Source organism: Bufo gargarizans, chromosome 1 (assembly GCF_014858855.1).
Source record: "Bufo gargarizans isolate SCDJY-AF-19 chromosome 1, ASM1485885v1, whole genome shotgun sequence".
Classification (NCBI taxonomy): domain Eukaryota; kingdom Metazoa; phylum Chordata; class Amphibia; order Anura; family Bufonidae; genus Bufo; species Bufo gargarizans.
Window position 1 is genome coordinate 69242155 of NC_058080.1, and position 18829 is coordinate 69260983.

The 18829-nt window shown below is 41.5% G+C and overlaps 1 protein-coding gene across 1 annotated transcript in view; it reads left to right on the forward strand.

The window, feature by feature from the left end:
* The window catches only part of CRMP1 (collapsin response mediator protein 1), a 122506-nt gene extending 105423 nt beyond the window's left edge, over positions 1 to 17083 (forward strand). The window contains exons 8-14 of the mRNA XM_044282432.1: positions 7121 to 7241; positions 9453 to 9609; positions 11314 to 11455; positions 11900 to 12070; positions 14426 to 14605; positions 15086 to 15251; positions 16341 to 17083. Of these exons, the coding sequence (XP_044138367.1) occupies positions 7121 to 7241; positions 9453 to 9609; positions 11314 to 11455; positions 11900 to 12070; positions 14426 to 14605; positions 15086 to 15251; positions 16341 to 16432 (1029 nt within the window). The 3' untranslated portion in view covers positions 16433 to 17083. The remainder of the gene's footprint in view (positions 1 to 7120; positions 7242 to 9452; positions 9610 to 11313; positions 11456 to 11899; positions 12071 to 14425; positions 14606 to 15085; positions 15252 to 16340) is intronic.
* The last annotated feature ends 1746 nt before the right edge of the window (positions 17084 to 18829 follow it).

The window sequence follows — 18829 nt, forward strand, 5'->3', positions numbered from 1 at the left end:
CCTGGGTGCCGGGGCCTAAATATCTGAGAATGGACTGTTCCAGTGGTGGGTGACGGGAAGCCAGATTCTCTGCTATGGAACCTCTCTCCAATTGATTTTGGTTAATTTTTATTGATTTAATTTTTATTTTAATTCATTTCCCTATCCACATTTGTTTGCAGGGGATTTACCTACATGTTGCTGCCTTTTGCAGCCCTCTAGCTCTTTCCTGGGCTGTTTTACAGCCTTTTTAGTGCCGAAAAGTTCGGGTCCCCATTGACTTCAATGGGGTTCGGGTTCGGGACGAAGTTCGGATCGGGTTCGGATCCCGAACCCGAACATTTCCGGGATGTTCGGCCGAACTTCTCGAACCCGAACATCCAGGTGTTCGCTCAACTCTAATCACGACCCATGTAGAAACCTTCCCGCTTGGCATCCTGTCAGCATTTTATTTTATTTTTTTGCAGTGTAATTTATTTTTATTTTACCTTTTCAGTGCTGTGTCGCAGTTTTAGGCCCAGTATTGTAAGCTGATTCATTTAGTATTCTATCAGAGGTCCATTTTTGGGGAGCTCAAGATAGCCAAGAGTTGAATATGGTTGACCTCTGTCTGACTTTAGCCAAGACTAGACGGAGGCAGAAGAGCTGACTACGATATTAGCTCATAAGCTCCCCCTAGTGGTGGTTGCAGGCAGCCTGAAGTTTGTTATTTAACTTTATGTCTACGCAGGGAATTTGGAGCTCTATATCTGATATGATCATCAGAGCCTGCGTTAGGGGGGGCAAACAGGGCAATGGCCTAGGGCCCCCATCCCTAAATGGGGCCCCTTGCTGAGCTACCCAGACACATGTGGAAAAGAGCTGGTGGCCGCACCTGAGAAGAGCACAGACAGCACAGCAAGGAGCGCTGGTCCCTGGTCTCCCGCCCACTGTAGTCCGCAGGGTCCTTATGCTGTAGTGAGGAGCTGGGGGCTGCATCCATAGCAGGGGCTCCACATCAGTCAGGCAGACCTTGGCCCCTTCCCCTCTCTCACCGGGGGTCCTGCACTGTGAAGTAATGGCCTCCTCTGCTCCTGTGGTTTACTGGTGGGTTCAGAATGTGTCGCCCTCTAATGTTTAGTTTTTTAGATAGATAGATATGAGAAATACAGATGATAAAGATATATGGGTAGATAGAGGATGCAGAAATAAAGATATTTGTCAGATAGACAAGCGTTAGATACAGTATAAATATTACATTATATTTAGACAACTGTGTTCCAGGCAGAAAATAGTAAAAAAAAAACTGCTACAGTGGGGGGGGAAGGGGGTTGCAGAGGACAAGTCCTGTATGATCCCATTTAACTTGAATGGGTCTGTGATCCGTCCCCACCGCAAAAAAATAGAACATGTTGTATGTTTTTGTGGTGCGGAGGCTCGGAGAGGAACCCCACAGAAGTGCTCAGTAGTGCTTCCATGGGGTTCCCTGCCTCTGTTCTACACTGCTACTTCTGGATTGCGGAACCATTCAAGTTCCTGACACTGGCTCTCGGCTACGGTGCTCTCCGATCTCTGCTCAGGTCCCTGGATGTCATCATCCATTTTGACGCTGCCTGCAACCAATCGTGGGCCACGGCGGGGACTTCTCCGCTGGCGTCAAGTGAATAAATGTGACTGTTCATACAGTACTTCAGAATTTGGGGCCCCGCTTTTAATTTCGCCCAGGGCCACATTTTGTCTAAAACCAGCCCTGCTGTGCATTATACAAATGTAATCAAATTAAATCAACACAGAAATGCGGATTAAAAAGCAGAATGGTATTCAAGAGTGGACAATCACCTAAAGGGCATCTGTGCGCTTGGCAGCTGAAGGCATCTGTGTTGGTCCCATGTTCATATGTGTCCACATTGCTGAGAAAAATAATGTTTTAATATATGCCAATGAGCCTCTAGGTGGAATGAGGGCGTTGCTGTTACACCTAGACGCTCCACTCTCTCTGCACTTTGATTGACAGGGCCAGGCGTGATGACATTTACACTCCCTGGCCCTTGTCAAAACGAATTGGCCTGCAGAGCTCCCAACTTCGCCCACTTTTTGAAAGTGGCGAGGGCAGCATAAAAACACCAATTGCCCCTAAATTTAGGCATAGTGGTATCCATAGCCTTTAACTACTTCCAGACCGGGCCATTTGCCCCCTTCCTGACCAAGCCTAATTTAGCAAATCTGACATGTGGTAATAACACTTTATGTGGTAATAACTTTGGAACTCTTTTACTTATCTAAGCCATTCAGAGACTTTTTTTCTTGTGACACATTGTATTTCATGTTAATGGTAAATTTGAGTCAATATGTTTTACCTTTATTTATAAAAAAAAATCCAAAAGTTAACAAAAAATGGAAAGAATTCACTGTTTTCTAAATTTGAATCTCTCTGCTTTTAGGATAGATAGTGATTTCTCATAAAATATGCATTAATTGACATTCCCCATATATCTAATTTATGTGGGCATAATTTTGGTAATGTAATTTATTTATTTTTTTAGGATGTTAGAAGGTTTAGAATTTTTTAAGCAATTTTTCAAATTTCCAAAGTCAACTTTTTTAAGGACCAGTTCAGTTCTGAAGTCACTATGTGGGGCTTACATAGTGGAAACCTCCCATAAATGACCCCATTGTAGAAACTACACCCCTCAAGTTACTCAAAACTTATTTTAAAAACTTTGTTAACTCTTTAGGTGTTCCTAAAGAATTAAAGGAAAATGAAGATGACATTTCTAAATTGCACTTTTTTAAAATTTCAGATTTTCCATTTTAATAAAAAAAAAATCTTTAGCACATTGAGGGTTAACAGCCAAACAAAACTTAATATTTACCCTGATTCTGCAGTTTACATAAACATCCCACATGTGGTTGTAAACTGATGTAAGGGCGCAGAAGAAAAGAAGCGCCGTATGTTTTTTGGAAGGCAGATTTTGCTGAACTGGTTTTTAGATGGGATAAAAAATGGAATAAATGGACGGCACTCGCAACAGGTGGGATATGTGGATATATTTTATTAAATAATAAGGATAGGAAATTTAAAAGTATAAGGAGATTTAAAAGGTGTCAATTAGTAGTTGTCAGTTGGTAATTGACATATAGTAGTCTGGATTGACTATGTGGTTTTAGTAGGACTTGTGGTATCTGTACTATTCAGGAAATAATAATAGGTGACTGGATGTATAAATGGATAGATGAAAATAAATAAATAGATACATAATTAGATAATTTAATAGGTGACAAGGTGCTAGTTCCTATAAATATATGATATTCAGGATTTGATGTCTGTAGATATATATAGAGGACATATAATCAATGTCCATATGTGATTAAAGATTATTATAGTTCATAACCAAGTTCATAAAATCCAGATAAAGTCCACAAATGTATTTATTTTTTTAAATATTTAAAATTTAAAAAATGTTCCTAGAAAATATTCATAAAAATGTTCATAAAAATTGCCTAAAAATTATAGATCGCAAAATTCATGTAGTTCAAAGGTTGTTATGAGTTTATATAAATAAATTCATATAAATGGTAAAAAAGCAGTTGGTTCAAAAGGTTGTTCTAAGTTCATATAAATAGATTTTTATTAAATAGTAAAAAAACAGTTCATACTAATAGTGGATCGATCCCCAATGATAGTTTCTTGTATTAATCACTGCTAGTAAAAGAGAAAAATCCGAATGGTATTGTATGCAGATAGATCTTCTGCAACTAGATCATATATCTGTTCCTATAAAAGTGCTGGTTTTTAGATGCCATGTCCCATTTAAACCCTCCCTGATGCACCCTTACAGTAGAATCTCCCAAAAAGTGACCCCAGTTTGGAAATTAGGGGATAAGGTTCCAGTTTTATCGGTAATATTTTGGGGTATATATGATTTTTTATTGCTCTGTACTATGTTTTTTGTGAGGCAAGGAAACCAACGAATGGCTGTTTTGGCACTGTTTTTACTTTTTATTTTTTTACAGCATTCATCTGACAGGGAAGATCATGTGCTATTTTTATAGAGCAGGTTGTTACGGACGCAATTATATCAAATATGTCTACTTTGTTTCAGTTTTACATAATAAAGCATTTTTGAAAAAAAAATGTTTTTGTGTCTCCATTTTCTAAACGCCATATTTTTTTTAATCATCTTGTTCAGGGGCTTGTTTTTTGTAGGAAGAGTTGACGTTTTTATTGGTACAATTTTTGGGTACATATGATTTTTGGATCATTCATTATTACACTTTATGGGGCAAGGTGGCCAAAAAATTGGTTGTTTTAGCACAGTTTTTGTTTACCGTATTTATTTTTACAGCGTTCACCTGAGGGGTTAGATCATGTGACATTTTTATAGAGCAGATCGTTACGGACGTGGCAATACCTAATATGTATACTTTTTCATATTTATTTAAGTTTTACACAATAATATCATTTTTGAAACAAAAAAAAATATGTTTCAGTGTCTCCATAGTCTGAGAGATATTTTGGGGGGCATACACCTTTTTTATCACTTAGTGTTGCACTTAAAGGGACACTGACAGGCCCAATTAGCATATTGAGTTATATATATCACAGTACAGGTCATATAAAGTGTATTAGAATCATGTAAGTATCCCCCCTGCCCACCTTATAAATACAGAAATATAAAGTTTTATAACCTGCTTGTCTCCTCTCCAATGTGCCCAAGGGGCGGCGTTTCATCTGAAAATGCTCCCAGCCAGCCGCTCCCAACTGCCGTTCTGAAGCCCCGCCCAGCTCATCAATATTCACGTGGCTGGGCGGCGGCTACAACTCTCCAGGTCTCGATCCTGCGCATGGGCAATCGAATCCTCCTGGCATCGTTCGTGTGTAATCTTCTGCGCCTGCGCCCCGCCGTGGTTAGATCGCGCCTGCGTACACACCCTGCCTGCGTCCCCGAGTCTCTGCCTCATGCGCCTGAAGCGCTGCTGCTATGAACAGTGTCTGGAGCATGCGCATGAGGCAGAGGCTCGGGGACGCAGGCAGGGTGTGTACGCAGGCGCGATCTAACCACGGCGGGGCGCAGGCGCAGAAGATTACACACGAACGATGCCAGGAGGATTCGATTGCCCATGCGCAGGATCGAGACCTGGAGAGTTGTAGCCGCCGCCCAGCCACGTGAATATTGATGAGCTGGGCGGGGCTTCAGAACGGCAGTTGGGAGCGGCTGGCTGGGCGCATTTTCAGATGAAACGCCGCCCCTTGGGCAGATTGGAGAGGAGACAAGCAGGTTATAAAACTTTATATTTCCGTATTTATAAGGTGGGCAGGGGGGATACTTACATGATTCTAATACACTTTATATGACCTGTACTGTGATATATATAACTCAATATGCTAATTGGGCCTGTCAGTGTCCCTTTAATGTGATGTTAGGTGACAAAAAATTGCTTTTCTTGGGACTGTTTTTATTTTATTTTTTTACAGTGTTCACCTGAGGGTTTAGGTAATGTGATATTTTTATAGAGCTGGTTGTTACGGACACGGCGATACCTAATATGTATACTTTTTTTATTTATTTCACTTTAACACAATAATAGCATTTTTGAAAAAGAAAAGATGTTTTAATGTCTCCATGTTCTGAGAGCTATAGCTTTTTTATAAATTTTTTGAGCGGTTTTCTTATGTAGGGGCTCATTTTTTGCGGGATGAGGGGACGGTTTTATTGGTACCATTTTGTGGAACATACGCCTTTTTGATCACTTGGTGTTGCACTTTTTGTGATGTAAGGTGACAGAAATGGCTGTTTTGACACATTTTATTATTTTTTTATGGTGTTTATCGGATGGGGTGGATCATGTGATATATTTATAGAGCCAGCCGTCACAGATGCGGCAATACCAAATATGTCTATTTTATAAAAAAAAATCTATTTTTAACTTTTTTTTAAAATTACTTAATTAGGGAATTTTTTATTATAAAACACTTTATTTTTTTTATTTTTCTCTTTGCGTCCCCCATGAGGTCATACAAGACTTCCGGGGGACATTTAACTTCACTTTTTTTTTTCCCACTATTGATTTCTCCTGTAACTAGGGCTGACATAGTAGCCCCAGTTAAAGTGGAAATACACCCCCCAGAGAGGCTGTACAGCATAGTACAGCGGTGTACAGCCTCAGTGCAGGGCTGATCGAGGTCTGTAGAAGACCCGACAGCTCCGGCACTCTTCCACATGACCACCAGGCCGGGACAGGAAGTGGCATAGCGCTTCCTGATCTGTATACACAGCGCTCGTTGAACACTGTGTATACAGCAATCTAGAAGGCAGGGACAAACAGGAACAGTCCCTGCCTTCTCCATGGGGTGCCGTGCTGTCACTGACAGCAGACCCCCCCCTCTTCGGCAGCTGCACGATTAGCATGCAGCTTCCATATCTGAACGTCCATTCCGAGATAAACGACCACCCAAAGACGTTTATAGTCAATGGGTGGTCGTGAAGTGGTTAAGTAGGTTTAATGTTATGGCTGATGTATATGTGTGCGTATATAATTGTATTTGCTAATAATGGGATGACACATTACTGTGTGATAACCAGTAATAAAAGGAGGTAACAACTGAGAAGAGATGGACGCATCAGAACTTGGAGAAGGGGGAGGGGTCTATTACAGAAAAATGGTCTTACAGGGGGAATTGGGCTTTAAAGGGGTTGTCTCACTTCAGCAAATGGCATTTATCATGTCGAGAAAGTTAATACAAGCCACTTACTAATGTATTGTGATTGTCCATATTGCTTCCTTTGCTGGCTGGATTCATTTTTCCATCACATTCTGCACTGCTCATATCCAGGGGTTACAACCACCCTCCAATCCATCAGCGGTGGTCGTGCTTGCACACCATAGAAAAAAGTGTCGGCCTCTCTGGTGGCACATAGGGTGGTGCCTTTTCCTATAGTGTGCAAGCAAGACCACTGTTGCTGGATAGCAGGGTGGTCGTAACCATGGAAACAAGCAGTGTATTATGTGATGGAAAAATGAATCCAGCCAGCAAAGGAGACAATATGGACAATCACAATACATTAGTAAGTGACTTGTATTAACTTTCTCTACATGATAAATACTATTTGCATAAGTGAGACAACCCCTTTAAGTAATTGCTTTTTTGGTCGTCTTGCAGCTTGAAGCTGAGGCAGTATTTCGAGCCATTGCCATAGCAAGCCAAATCAACGCCCCTGTGTATATTACCAAAGTCATGAGCAAGAGCTCTGCTGATGTCATCGCACAAGCCAGGAAGAAAGGTAATCTACACTAGTCAACATGGTGGTCACTGAACTGTTACCCATACCAACCAATCAGAGCTCAGCTCTCATTTCTTAAGCTGCTCTAAAAAAATGAATGCTGTGCTGTGATTGGTTGCTATAGGTAACAGGGCCGGATTTACTTTTATACAGTTCTGATAAAACGACCTGGGTTATTTACTAGGAATTAATGTGTTTACTAGAAGTTATGTATTAAAGCATCCACCAACAGCATCCGCACCTGCTTGAAAACTCGCTCGTGTCAAAGGGGCCTTAGTCTCTATGGGACTGCTGAATACCGAGGTTGACTTTCTCCCAGGGGCGGACTGGAAACTTAAAGTGGCCCTGGAAAAAAATACTGAAAGTGGCCCTGTTTTGTAGTCGGGTACAAATTGATGGAAGGCAGGGCCAGCAATACCATATTGTGTCACGTTATACTACTCTAACAGAGCCAAATACCACAGTCCATCACAAAATACTACCAGAAGCACAAAATATATCCCCAAAAACCTCCACTAGTCGGTGATGAGGAATGCTCAGGCGGCCCCCTGGGCATCGGACCACCAGGAAATTTTCCTATAAGGGCAATGGCCAATCCACCCCTGCTTTCTCCGTCAGTCTCATAGAAGTAAATGGAGGGTGGTCACACATACACATAACCACTCCAATCACACCGGGGACTGAGGAACCCTGTTCTCCTGATCAGTAGAGGTCACCACGGTCAGATCCCCAGCAATCATATCAGAGGTAGTCTTTTCTAGGAGGTGGTCTTCTAGACTTAATCCCATAATGATCATCATCAAGCTTTCTACTACTTACAGGGTTTCTATTGAAGCATTTTGACCTACCCACATTTATAGATGCAGCACTGTGTGGGAGGTTGTGTTACTGTGGCCTCACTCTTGCAGGGTCTTGGGGGGCATTGCCTGCTCGTATTGTCACTTGGCTACTTGGTGTCATGCCTTCAGCATTCAAGTAGGTACCCACTTGAGTTCTCATGTCCATGCCATTAGATTTTACTTACCAACGATAGATCATTGGGTTGAATGTGCAGACAAACCTCCATCTCTTGTCTAAATGCCCCAAGCCCCGGAGGAGTGAAGCAAAGGATGGGAGTGGTAGTGCTCTGGCTGCAATAATTATTCACAATGGCAGTCCTCACACTGATGCTCCCTAGGGCCAAGGCAGTGATAGGAAGGCACACCCTTTCTTCCCTCGGGGCAAACCCTACTGCCTGATGGTAGTTGAGGTGCCCTTGGTGTTATGAGTTTAGTACGGATGCAAGGTAGGAGATGTAAGTGCTGTTGCTGGCGAATGGTGCTGGAATCAGTAACCAGGTCGATAGTAGAAAATAAACAAGTCTCTATTTACTAAAATGCAGATAGGGAGTTGTAGTACATCCAATGATATCAAAGCACAGTACCAAGGGAAGTCACAGTGCAGTCTCTTCCCAATAGCTGTATTTAGGCAAACAGTAACAATGTTGATAATAATAATCCCTGATCTCCTTCCAGACACCTTTCCAAGATGACCGCGTGCATGCGTGCAAAACTCATAAAAATTTGGTAGGTGTCCCAGGCAACAAACCATCCACACACATAGCAAGAAAGTGTGGTAGGCTCCAGAATCTAGAAACCATCCCCATGCAATAAGTCTCACAATCAGCTCTGCAATATCCCGAGAGATGCAGATTTTCAAATGGTCAAACCTGTTAATCCTTCCACAAGCACCACAATCTCTATCGAACATACATTGTGAATGCCTTGCTAGCACACATGGCCTTGTGGTCCTAGACAGTCTATAAATGTGTTCTCCTGCTTTCTCTCAGGAATTGTTCTCTCAACAGGAATGATGTTTCTCCTGGAACTATACTGAATTAGCCTCTGCCCATAACAGCAGGCAGAGCTAAACTGAAGTGGCTGATGCAACACTCACTAGAAAGCTCCTCCCTCAGATGATAAAGCTATTTCCCTATGCTGAGTCAGGGCATAATTATCTAGACAGTGTCATCTGCAGACAGCTTTAGGGAATGTATACAAAGCATAATACAAAGCATTAATCATTTTAGTAATATACCAAATTAACACTTTGCAGGGAGTCGGTTTTGGGGGACTTCACATATTTACAAAAGTGTTCTTCCATAGTGCCCCATAGGATGAATATCATTGCATTGCTATATTGATTGTAATATTTACTTTTTCTCGATTTAAGGTGCGTTAGTATTTGGTGAGCCAATTACGGCAAGTTTAGGAACAGATGGAACCCATTACTGGAGCAAAAATTGGGCAAAAGCTGCAGCCTTTGTTACCTCCCCACCTCTCAGTCCAGATCCTACCACACCTGACTACCTGAACACTATGCTGGCATGGTAAGGATTGAAGGAGCTTTCCCCTGAAGGTGAAACATTTTGCAAAAATACCTGGATGTTTATAATACAGTAATATGTAGTAGTATGGATTCCCATTTTCATATACCCTGCTAGAACATATAAACATCATAAAAAGGATCCTTTCAATGAAACAAAGTTGAGAGCTGCTTAAAAAGCATCTTCCTATCTGCGGACTCAACACAACCATGCATTTATAGTGGTCGCCTATTCTTCTGAAATAGTCAAAGTAAACAACCTCATAGTGCGTCCCCTGGGAATAACTGCTGTGGGGTGCTTAATTCAAAGAAGTGGCCAAATGGGACAACCTTTGTAATATGGATTGGAAACCACCATGGTCATGGTTATGCCTTAGAGTCAAAGAATCAGTGAGATATCAAATGTACATTAGTAAGTTGTACCATAAAATAGTCACAAAAGTTAAAATGGATAAAATTGTGATCCTGGTGGAATCTCTTTATATCAATGGTTATTTCAATAAGCCATTGAAGAAAAGTTCTTTGCTGATGAGAAAGTATTGAAGATATTGAAGAAAATACCATTAGCCACTAACTGAAGGGTTCATAAACTTTGAAGCACCACTGTGGGGTTTGGTTTCGAGCACAAGTACATCACAGATGCAACAAATTAATTAAGAGGCCTGTATATTATTCTGGCGCCAATTTTACTAAGACCGGTGTGTGAAACGCTAGTCTGTGATAAATTACACCCAAGATCTTTATTCAAGGGGCTATCCTTAACCAAGAATTTTTTGACATATCCACAGAATATGGCATAAATGTGTGTATTGACTATATTTATAACACCCATAGAAGTGGCCACTTTTCTACTCACAGAAGCCACAAGATCAGGAGACCCAACTTTAAGATGGGTACGGGTCTCAGAGGTGGGGCCTGCACCTATTTAACATTTATGACATAAGCTTTGGTTATTACATGTTCTTTGGAGGTGTTGGTCTAATTTGATTTCTTGTTTATGCTGTGGTTATGCCATAAATGTGCACAATTCTGGCAGCTTGGATCCACAACTAGGGGGAGCTGCATACATTTTTACATATGCATGCTATCTTAAGCTCCCCCTAGTGGTGGCTGACATTAACCTTAAATGCTATGGCCACCTTTGGGGCTTGCATGTTACTCATTTGGGGCTAAAAATAATTTTTGGGATATATAGGGTTAAGAATCAGTTTGTAGACTGTCCCTCCCGAGTTTGTCATCTGACAATATGTAGCTATTATCTCTGATCTCCTGACCTCATTATAGCTAAACACTCATCAAGCTGATAAGAATATGGCGTAAATAAATGTTTATGAGCCATCAGCTGGTGGAACTCTGCAAATAGACAGATTTTTAACCACATGTATCACAAAAACTGCAGATTTTTTTTTTTTATAAAGACCAATGGAAAAAATAATTATATCACAAAAAAATTGCCCTGAAGTTGCCTTTAGTATTTTGTGTCTTTATCGCCTTCCTGTTTCAAATATATAGTACAAAAAGTTTTCTTATGTCTCTTGTTTATAATTTAGTTTTGTTTTGTTTTTTGCTTTTTTCTCCTCACCTTTTTGCCCACTTGTACTGCTCGGGCTGTTATTTCACATTCTTAAATTTATTTCAGTAGTTCTCTATAATGTGCATAAAAGTTAAAATGTACATGTACTGACCTAACATGAAAGTTGTTCTCCAGCGGAGATCTACAAGTGACCGGAAGTGGACACTGCTCCTACAGCACGGCCCAGAAAGCCATAGGAAAAGATAACTTCACTCTTATCCCTGAGGGTGTGAATGGTATAGAAGAAAGAATGACGATTGTTTGGGACAAGGCTGTGGTAAGGTTCTTATAGAGATACCCAGAAAATAAAGGCAGTCCATATGACTGCTTTGGGGCCCTGGAGAGAAGGTGCCCAGCCCAGGTTGGCCCCATCCTCTTGCCTTTTGGGCAGTGGGAACCTCTGATCTGCTGGGCTACTCTCTCCACAGGCCATTCAGTGTTAGCAAATAGTTTAGAGAATCAATCCAAAGAACAAGTCTGGCTATTCTAGGTGATTATGGGGTATGGTGATTCCAACCAGTATCAAAAGGAGACCCCATTTTAAATTTTACAATAGTGTCCCCTAGCTGTGCGCTTCTGGCTTTACCCCATGTGATGCTGCTGTCTGGCAATATTATTGCATGTCACTATTTCGAGCCACATTAGGTGTACGTTGATGTAAGGTGATGATAATGACCCCATTATTTCGTTACAATCACCAGTCTCCTGCTTTTTCACACAGGCTTCTGGTAAGATGGATGAGAACCAGTTTGTCGCAGTCACTAGTACAAACGCTGCTAAAATATTCAACCTCTATCCAAGAAAAGGGAGAATAGCAGTCGGCTCTGATGCCGATGTGGTCATTTGGGATCCTGATAAGATGAAGACAATTTCTGCAAAAAGCCACAAATCGGTGAGTTCACAAAATCTAATGTACTGGTAAATATAGTGGTTGTGGAGGATGTCGTCGTACCCAGCCACTGGTGCCTGCGGAGGACCAACCTGTGCCACATGGGAGGAATGCAGTATTATAAATGACGTGCTAAGGGAAACAATGGAGCACATTAAAGGTGCCATCTAACACAGACAAGGCTTGATTTTTCCAGGGAAGGCCATGTCCAACCAGATAATTTCCCTGCAGAAGCCTCTGCAGAAGTAATGTAGTATTACATGGTGGCCATTTAGTTGTATTAAATCTATATGATGCCAGAGTGAATCCTAATCTTACAGAAAAGTTATCCATTCTGATCCATAGAGAGGCATCCAGAGCTGGGAACATCCATATTGTCACTGTGGTGAGTGGTGGAAACCCCCCCACCGTACAATGTGGGCAATATGGGGTAGCAACCAGGCCTGGATGCCGGGAAAAGGGAGCTGATCACCTCCTTCTGCAACCCTCATCCTAGCCCTAACCTCCTAATCGCATGAGCAAACCCAGATGGTAGGAGGGCTCAAGCTTCAGAACCTCAGACCCTAACTGGCCCTGATGATCCCTGGGATAAAGGTCAGGAAAAGGAGACGACCAGTTCATCCACAACACGGATGAACCGGAGTCTCCATCAGGCCTAGGTGCAAGGAAAGGAAAGGCAGAAAACAGCAACTGGATAGGCAGGTAAGAGCCCACAACAAGAAGCACTCACCTGCCAAGGCAACAACGAATGGAACCCGTGCCTCTGTACTGGAACCCGATCACCTACCAGGACACAGCACAAAGACAACAAACACGGAGTCCAGCGAACCAGAAAACTGCCTGGACCCCCATCTGGACAGGATGCATGGCGGCCCCAGGCAGAGCTGCTAACTGACTGGTATTTCCCCCTCCGTTGAACCTAGGGACCCCCTTCCGGAGGACACAAAACATCCATTCTGGATAACAACACCAAACATACCAGACATGGAACACCAAACTAGACATTACAATACACCCAAAACATAAACCCACACCAAACATACCTGTGACAAATACCGTACCTCGACTAACGTCAAATACGTAGGGCCAGCGAGATACGGTATAGTGACTGGTTACCAAGGCGTGACGTTACGCTGTCCCTGAGTAGCAGGTAAGGTCAGCAGCGTGCATCTTCCCCCAACCCCAGTATTATAAATCAGAATCATTGGTGGTGCATTGCGCCCACAACCCCCCCCCCCCCCCCAAAGTATTATAATCATTGGTGGTGCAGTGCGCCCCCAACCCCCCAAGTATTATCATTGGTGGCAGTGGCAGTTCCGATCGGAGCCCCAGCAGTGTAATCCTGGGGCTCCGATCGGTTATTATGGCAGCCAGGATGCTACTCAAGCCCTGGCTGCCATAGTCGGCTCCCTGCTGCTGTGTGCACAAACAACAGGGCAGCAGGGAGAGTGTGAGGTCCTATTCACCCTGACAGAGATCTATCAGGGTGAATAGGACAAGGGATGAAAGATCCCAGGTTCTAGCCCCTAAGGGGGTAAATAGGTATTAAAAAAAATATATATATATATTATGTTTAAATCACTCCCTTGCCCAATTTTACATATAAAATATATAAACAATAAAAAAAATTACATATCGCCACGCCCGAAAAAGTGCGAACTATTAAAATACTTAAAAATATCTCCTATGCGGTGAACGCCGTAACAGAAAAAAAAAAACAATGCAATTTGCCATTTTTTTGTCACCTTGTCCTAACAAAAATTAGGATCGGACTGTTCTATTATGGTACAGGCGTTCCATAAAATGTGGAATGCACGCGGCTTTTTTGTTGTTTTATTTTTTTCACGTGGTATCGAGTATCGCAATACTTTTTTATGGTATCGAAATTAAGTCAAAATTTGGGTATCGTGACAACCCTAGGTAAGACGTGTGTGTGTTTTTTTTTTTATTATAGCGGAATTATATGTATTTTAAATTTGGAGACTAAAAATTACAATTTGGCTCCTACATTTTTCAGGTTAGGAGCCAATGGCTCCTTGATATTTTTTTTAGTCTTGAGCCCTGACCCAGTGGCCATACCCAGCCAGATAGTTAACCCCAAAGACACCAAACAGGTGAGGAACCAGGAGAAGGGGAGAAAAGCACATACATGCTGAGACAACAACGCGAAAAAGTGTCACTGCGCACAACACCAAGGCGGTGACACATATGCCCAGTTAGGAGAGAAAGCTTTCTTTCTGAATAGTTGGGTGACAGATGTTGCAACAGGTCAAGGCGCTTCATTGTCAGCTGTGTGTATATGAATATTTGGTGTAGTATGTTATAATGATCCTTCTATAAACATGTATTTCTTGCTAGGCGGTGGAATACAACATTTTTGAAGGAATGGAGTGCCATGGAGCTCCACTTATTGTTATTAGCCAGGGAAAGATTGTGTTTGAAGATGGAAACCTGCACGCCAACCAAGGAATGGGACGGTTTATTCCCCGGAAACCGTTCCCAGAATATATTTATCAGCGCATCAAAACAAGGAACATGGTATGTTCATCGGATTCATCAAAGCGTATTTCCAGCCTGCAATGAAGCCTTGGCTGTCAACCCTTATGTACTGTACAGCGACTGTGAGCAGCTCTTGTATAGTAAGTCTGGCTGCAGTCCTCGGGACCAGGGCCGATCTGTGAGGTAGCCCAAGAGCATCAGTCTCCCCTGTTAAAGGGGCACCACAGATCACCTGGTACCCAAGGCTTGCAACCACTGCAAGGTTAATGTTATCATCATTACTATTAATATTACCATTCATTGCCACTACCAGCTGGTACAGTTGGCATGGTGGATGACTGGGGACAGCGCACACAGTTCCAGACAGAACTGCATGGACATGTTTGTCAGTGTATCATTGAAAGGGCTGCACAAGCCTCAGACCCCCTTTGTTCTGCAGATCGGTTGGGCCCCTGTCCCATTGATGGGCCATTAATACTACCAATTAATATTAATATCAAATTGATGCCGTTATTGTAGGTGAGCGGATTGCAACCTGTGTCCCGCGGGATGTATGATGGACCAGTGTATGAAGTTCCAGACAATCCAAAGTATACAACCCCTGCCCCTTCTGCTAAATCATCACCCTCCAAACCCCAGCCTCCACCCATCAGGAATCTTCATCGGTCAAACTTCAGTTTATCAGGTAAAACTATGTTAGCCATGAATTGTGTTTCTTTCTTTATGGGAGACAGGTGAATACATTATTTTACAGTTTTTCAGTACAGGTATACAATGGTATATAACTGTTGCAGTATATATAAGAAATATATTAGGAAATATGCAACCAATCCAATATTTAGTCAGGATGTAATTATTTACTGCTGACTCCTATCATTCATATTTAAAAGCTATGTCCCTTTCACCGCCATTTTTCCTTTGCATCAACAATGAAAAATGAAGCAACTTTGGAATTTGACTTTATTACAAATCTCATATTATTCTTTACAGCTTCTATGCAGATCTGTGGGTCTCCGTGGTAACAGACTACAAACAAACTCTATGTAGTCTGATAGTGCAGACTTTCTTCCATGTGGCCTGTACTTCTTACTAACATACCAAAATGGATCCTGTAAAAAAACAAAACTAAAAACAAACGCATCCTGAGCATTATTATTCACATTTGGCATTTCATTGAGCCATTTCCGTCTGAGATCCGTTATTTTAGATGGAAAAAAGTCCTGCGTGCACTTTGTGATTTAAGCTGGTAAAACATGTATTTTCTCCTACAGTACCTTGTATTTTGTGCTCATCTTCTGGCAAAAGCTACACTCAGTCTAAAGATCCTGCAGCTCCAGTTGTCCCTTATAAGTGACAAGACTTGTTGTGTCTGAGGTGGACCAGATATTGTGGTCCATCAGAAGATTGGCCTTGATCTCGATCTCTTTATCTGCATGTAGCATTTACCTTCAATAATATAGTGATAAATGTTACATAGGTTACAATTTGAGCTAGGCCCTTACAGTGTAGTAGTCACTACCACTCATGACGTTGATGTGGTGAGACAACAATACAATAAAGACCCCTCAGTTGGAACCATAAAAGGTAGCATCATCTCACCCTACAAATGTAGAATTGGTTTTCAAAGAGCATACAGTACTGTATCTTTATGGAATTATATCATCAGGGAGTAGTTGGGTGGTCCAAGTCTAGTGTTGGACAGAGTCGCATGTTACATCTCATGATCATAAAAATGTGTCTCATTGTAATGTGTTATTATCTCATTGAACTTCAGGTGCACAGATTGACGATAGTAACCCTCGCCGCACAGGACACCGTATCGTTGCCCCACCAGGAGGTCGCTCAAACATCACAAGCCTTGGCTGACTATTGGCTAATAGAGAAAGCTGATAAGAAAGATCATCACCAGAACATTGTTCAATTCTATGTCAGTGTTATTGAGCCCACAATGTTTTTGCTACTAATGGAAAATTAATTTTAAAAAAATGGTCTGTTTTGTATCGGAAAAGATGGTCATAGTGTGGTGAAGTGCTTGGAATGGTTTGCCTCACCTTAAAGCATGGAATACACCCATCACTGTATTAGACTAGAGACATCAGCTTTGTCTTGTAGCTATCTGGTTGTTCTTTTGCACCATTACGTTGTATGTTGGGTTGGTAATGCATGGTTTTTGCGTTATTTATTTCTAAGATGTAGCCTGTGAGTTTAATGCCAACCGTCATCTAGACACAATGCCAAGAATGACTTTGCCACCGATAACTAAGAAATGTGAACAAATTTATGTATGCAGTAGGTAACTCAGTGTATCATGTTTCACTTACTTTTAGTCTTTTTATTGTAACTATGACACAGCAGGAGAGATCACTCATGTACAAAAATCTGACTAACTGTACAGTTCTGTATGTTTCACCACTGGGGATATTCACACATACAGCTTTCTTTAAGCCGTGCAACACAATGAGCCGGTTTGCATGGGATTTTGATACTGTCAGTCCAGCGTAGCTGCCTAATTTTTAAAGTTTTGTACAAAGGTTTTTTTTTTTTCAGTTTGTACTTCACATTGCATTTTTACTTAACAGTTGCGTATGACGTTTTAGATGTGATTCTGTTTCAGAATTTGAAGCGTGTGAAATAAATAATGAGGAACATTGCAAATGTGTGACACTTTCCTGTTGTCTTTATTGATTCAGGTGTGGGGGCATATGGAGCCGAGTTTGTCACATGCAGTATAGCACAAGTTATAATAACTCGCAATGAAGCACATTTATAAAAAGAATATGAAAGGTATTTGATCTAGAAATGAAAGACTTGCTTGATTCAGCGCTGATGCTGCTGTGATCACAGGACTTCAATATCCAGAAAGTTCCCTCACAAAAATATAGACATTTTGTAATTCTCCATACCCTATTCAAGTTATTTTAGCTATATCTATATTTTAGCAGGGAGCAGCGAACAGAGTTTTTACTATTCTTTCCTAGAAATATTGTATCCAGATGATCTCCTAAACATGGAACCATGTGAAATGTCATAAAATGGACCATGGAGTGGCTATTGTCCCTACACAGCCATGGAGACTCTATGTGATTAAGTACAGGCATGAGACCTATGAGTGGAAGTGGGAGAGTTTTTCTTCTCATTTATTTTCTGCTTTTCTGTCTGCCACTTAGGATGAGCTTGTTATGGTTGTCGAAAGACAAGTAATCTGTTTGGAACTGGCAAAACGCCTGAGCTGACTACTCAAACTATCTGCACAATCTCTGAAGCTCCAGACTTCGAGATACTGTATGTTCAAGAAAGGACAATCTTACACCTATAAACAACAGAAAGTTAGGACCTACTCTGTTCATTTCAATATTTCTATCTACAGACTGCAAGATTTAGGATAAGAGTGGCAGTAGTCAGAGTAGTAGAGATGATGTAGACAGGGATCATGCAGTATTCCTTCAAAGCCAACAAATGTTAGTCTTACCTAACAAAAGCACTTCACTTCATCACATCAACTCATCTGACTAAACCCCACTTGTGATTTCACAGAAACATGTATAAGAGAAACACACCTGTGACATCACAGCATCTTATGTTACTAAAACACACTTGTGATGTCACAGGAGCTTCCCTGACTGAAAAACACTGGTGATGTCACAGGAGCTTCCCTGACTAAACACACTTGTGATGTCTCAGGAGCTTCCCCGACTAAAACACACTTGTGTTGTTTCAGGAGCTCACTCAACTAAAACACACTTGTTTGTGATGTCACAGGAGCTTCCCTGACTAAAACACACTTGTGATGTCACAGAAGCGTCCCTGCCTAAAATAAATTTGTGATGTCACAGGAGACACCAATAACAGAAAACACTTCAAGGACAGCACATGAGTTTTCCAGCTGCCTAATGGTAGGACTGCCTTCCATACATCAATTTATTCATGGCTCTCATAAAAAATTCTTCACAAAAACAATCCCAAAGTAATTATGAGACCTAGGTACAGTAGAAAGGATGCTTCTGACATGTAGAGAAGAGTGCCAATGATTGCTATATCAGCTGAAGACCTAACAGTTACCTCTAGGCCGACAAAGTATTGAAGCTTATTAGGCTTAAAGGGAGTCTTTCACCTAATCTGAGCGTTTTAGACCGCTCAGATCAGGTTATAGACTCTTTAACCCTCATTACGATCATACCTTTCTCTTATGTGTCCCTCGCCCAGATAATGAAAATAAACTTATGCAAATTACCTTCTGAAGGTGCCCAGGGGCGGCGTTACTGG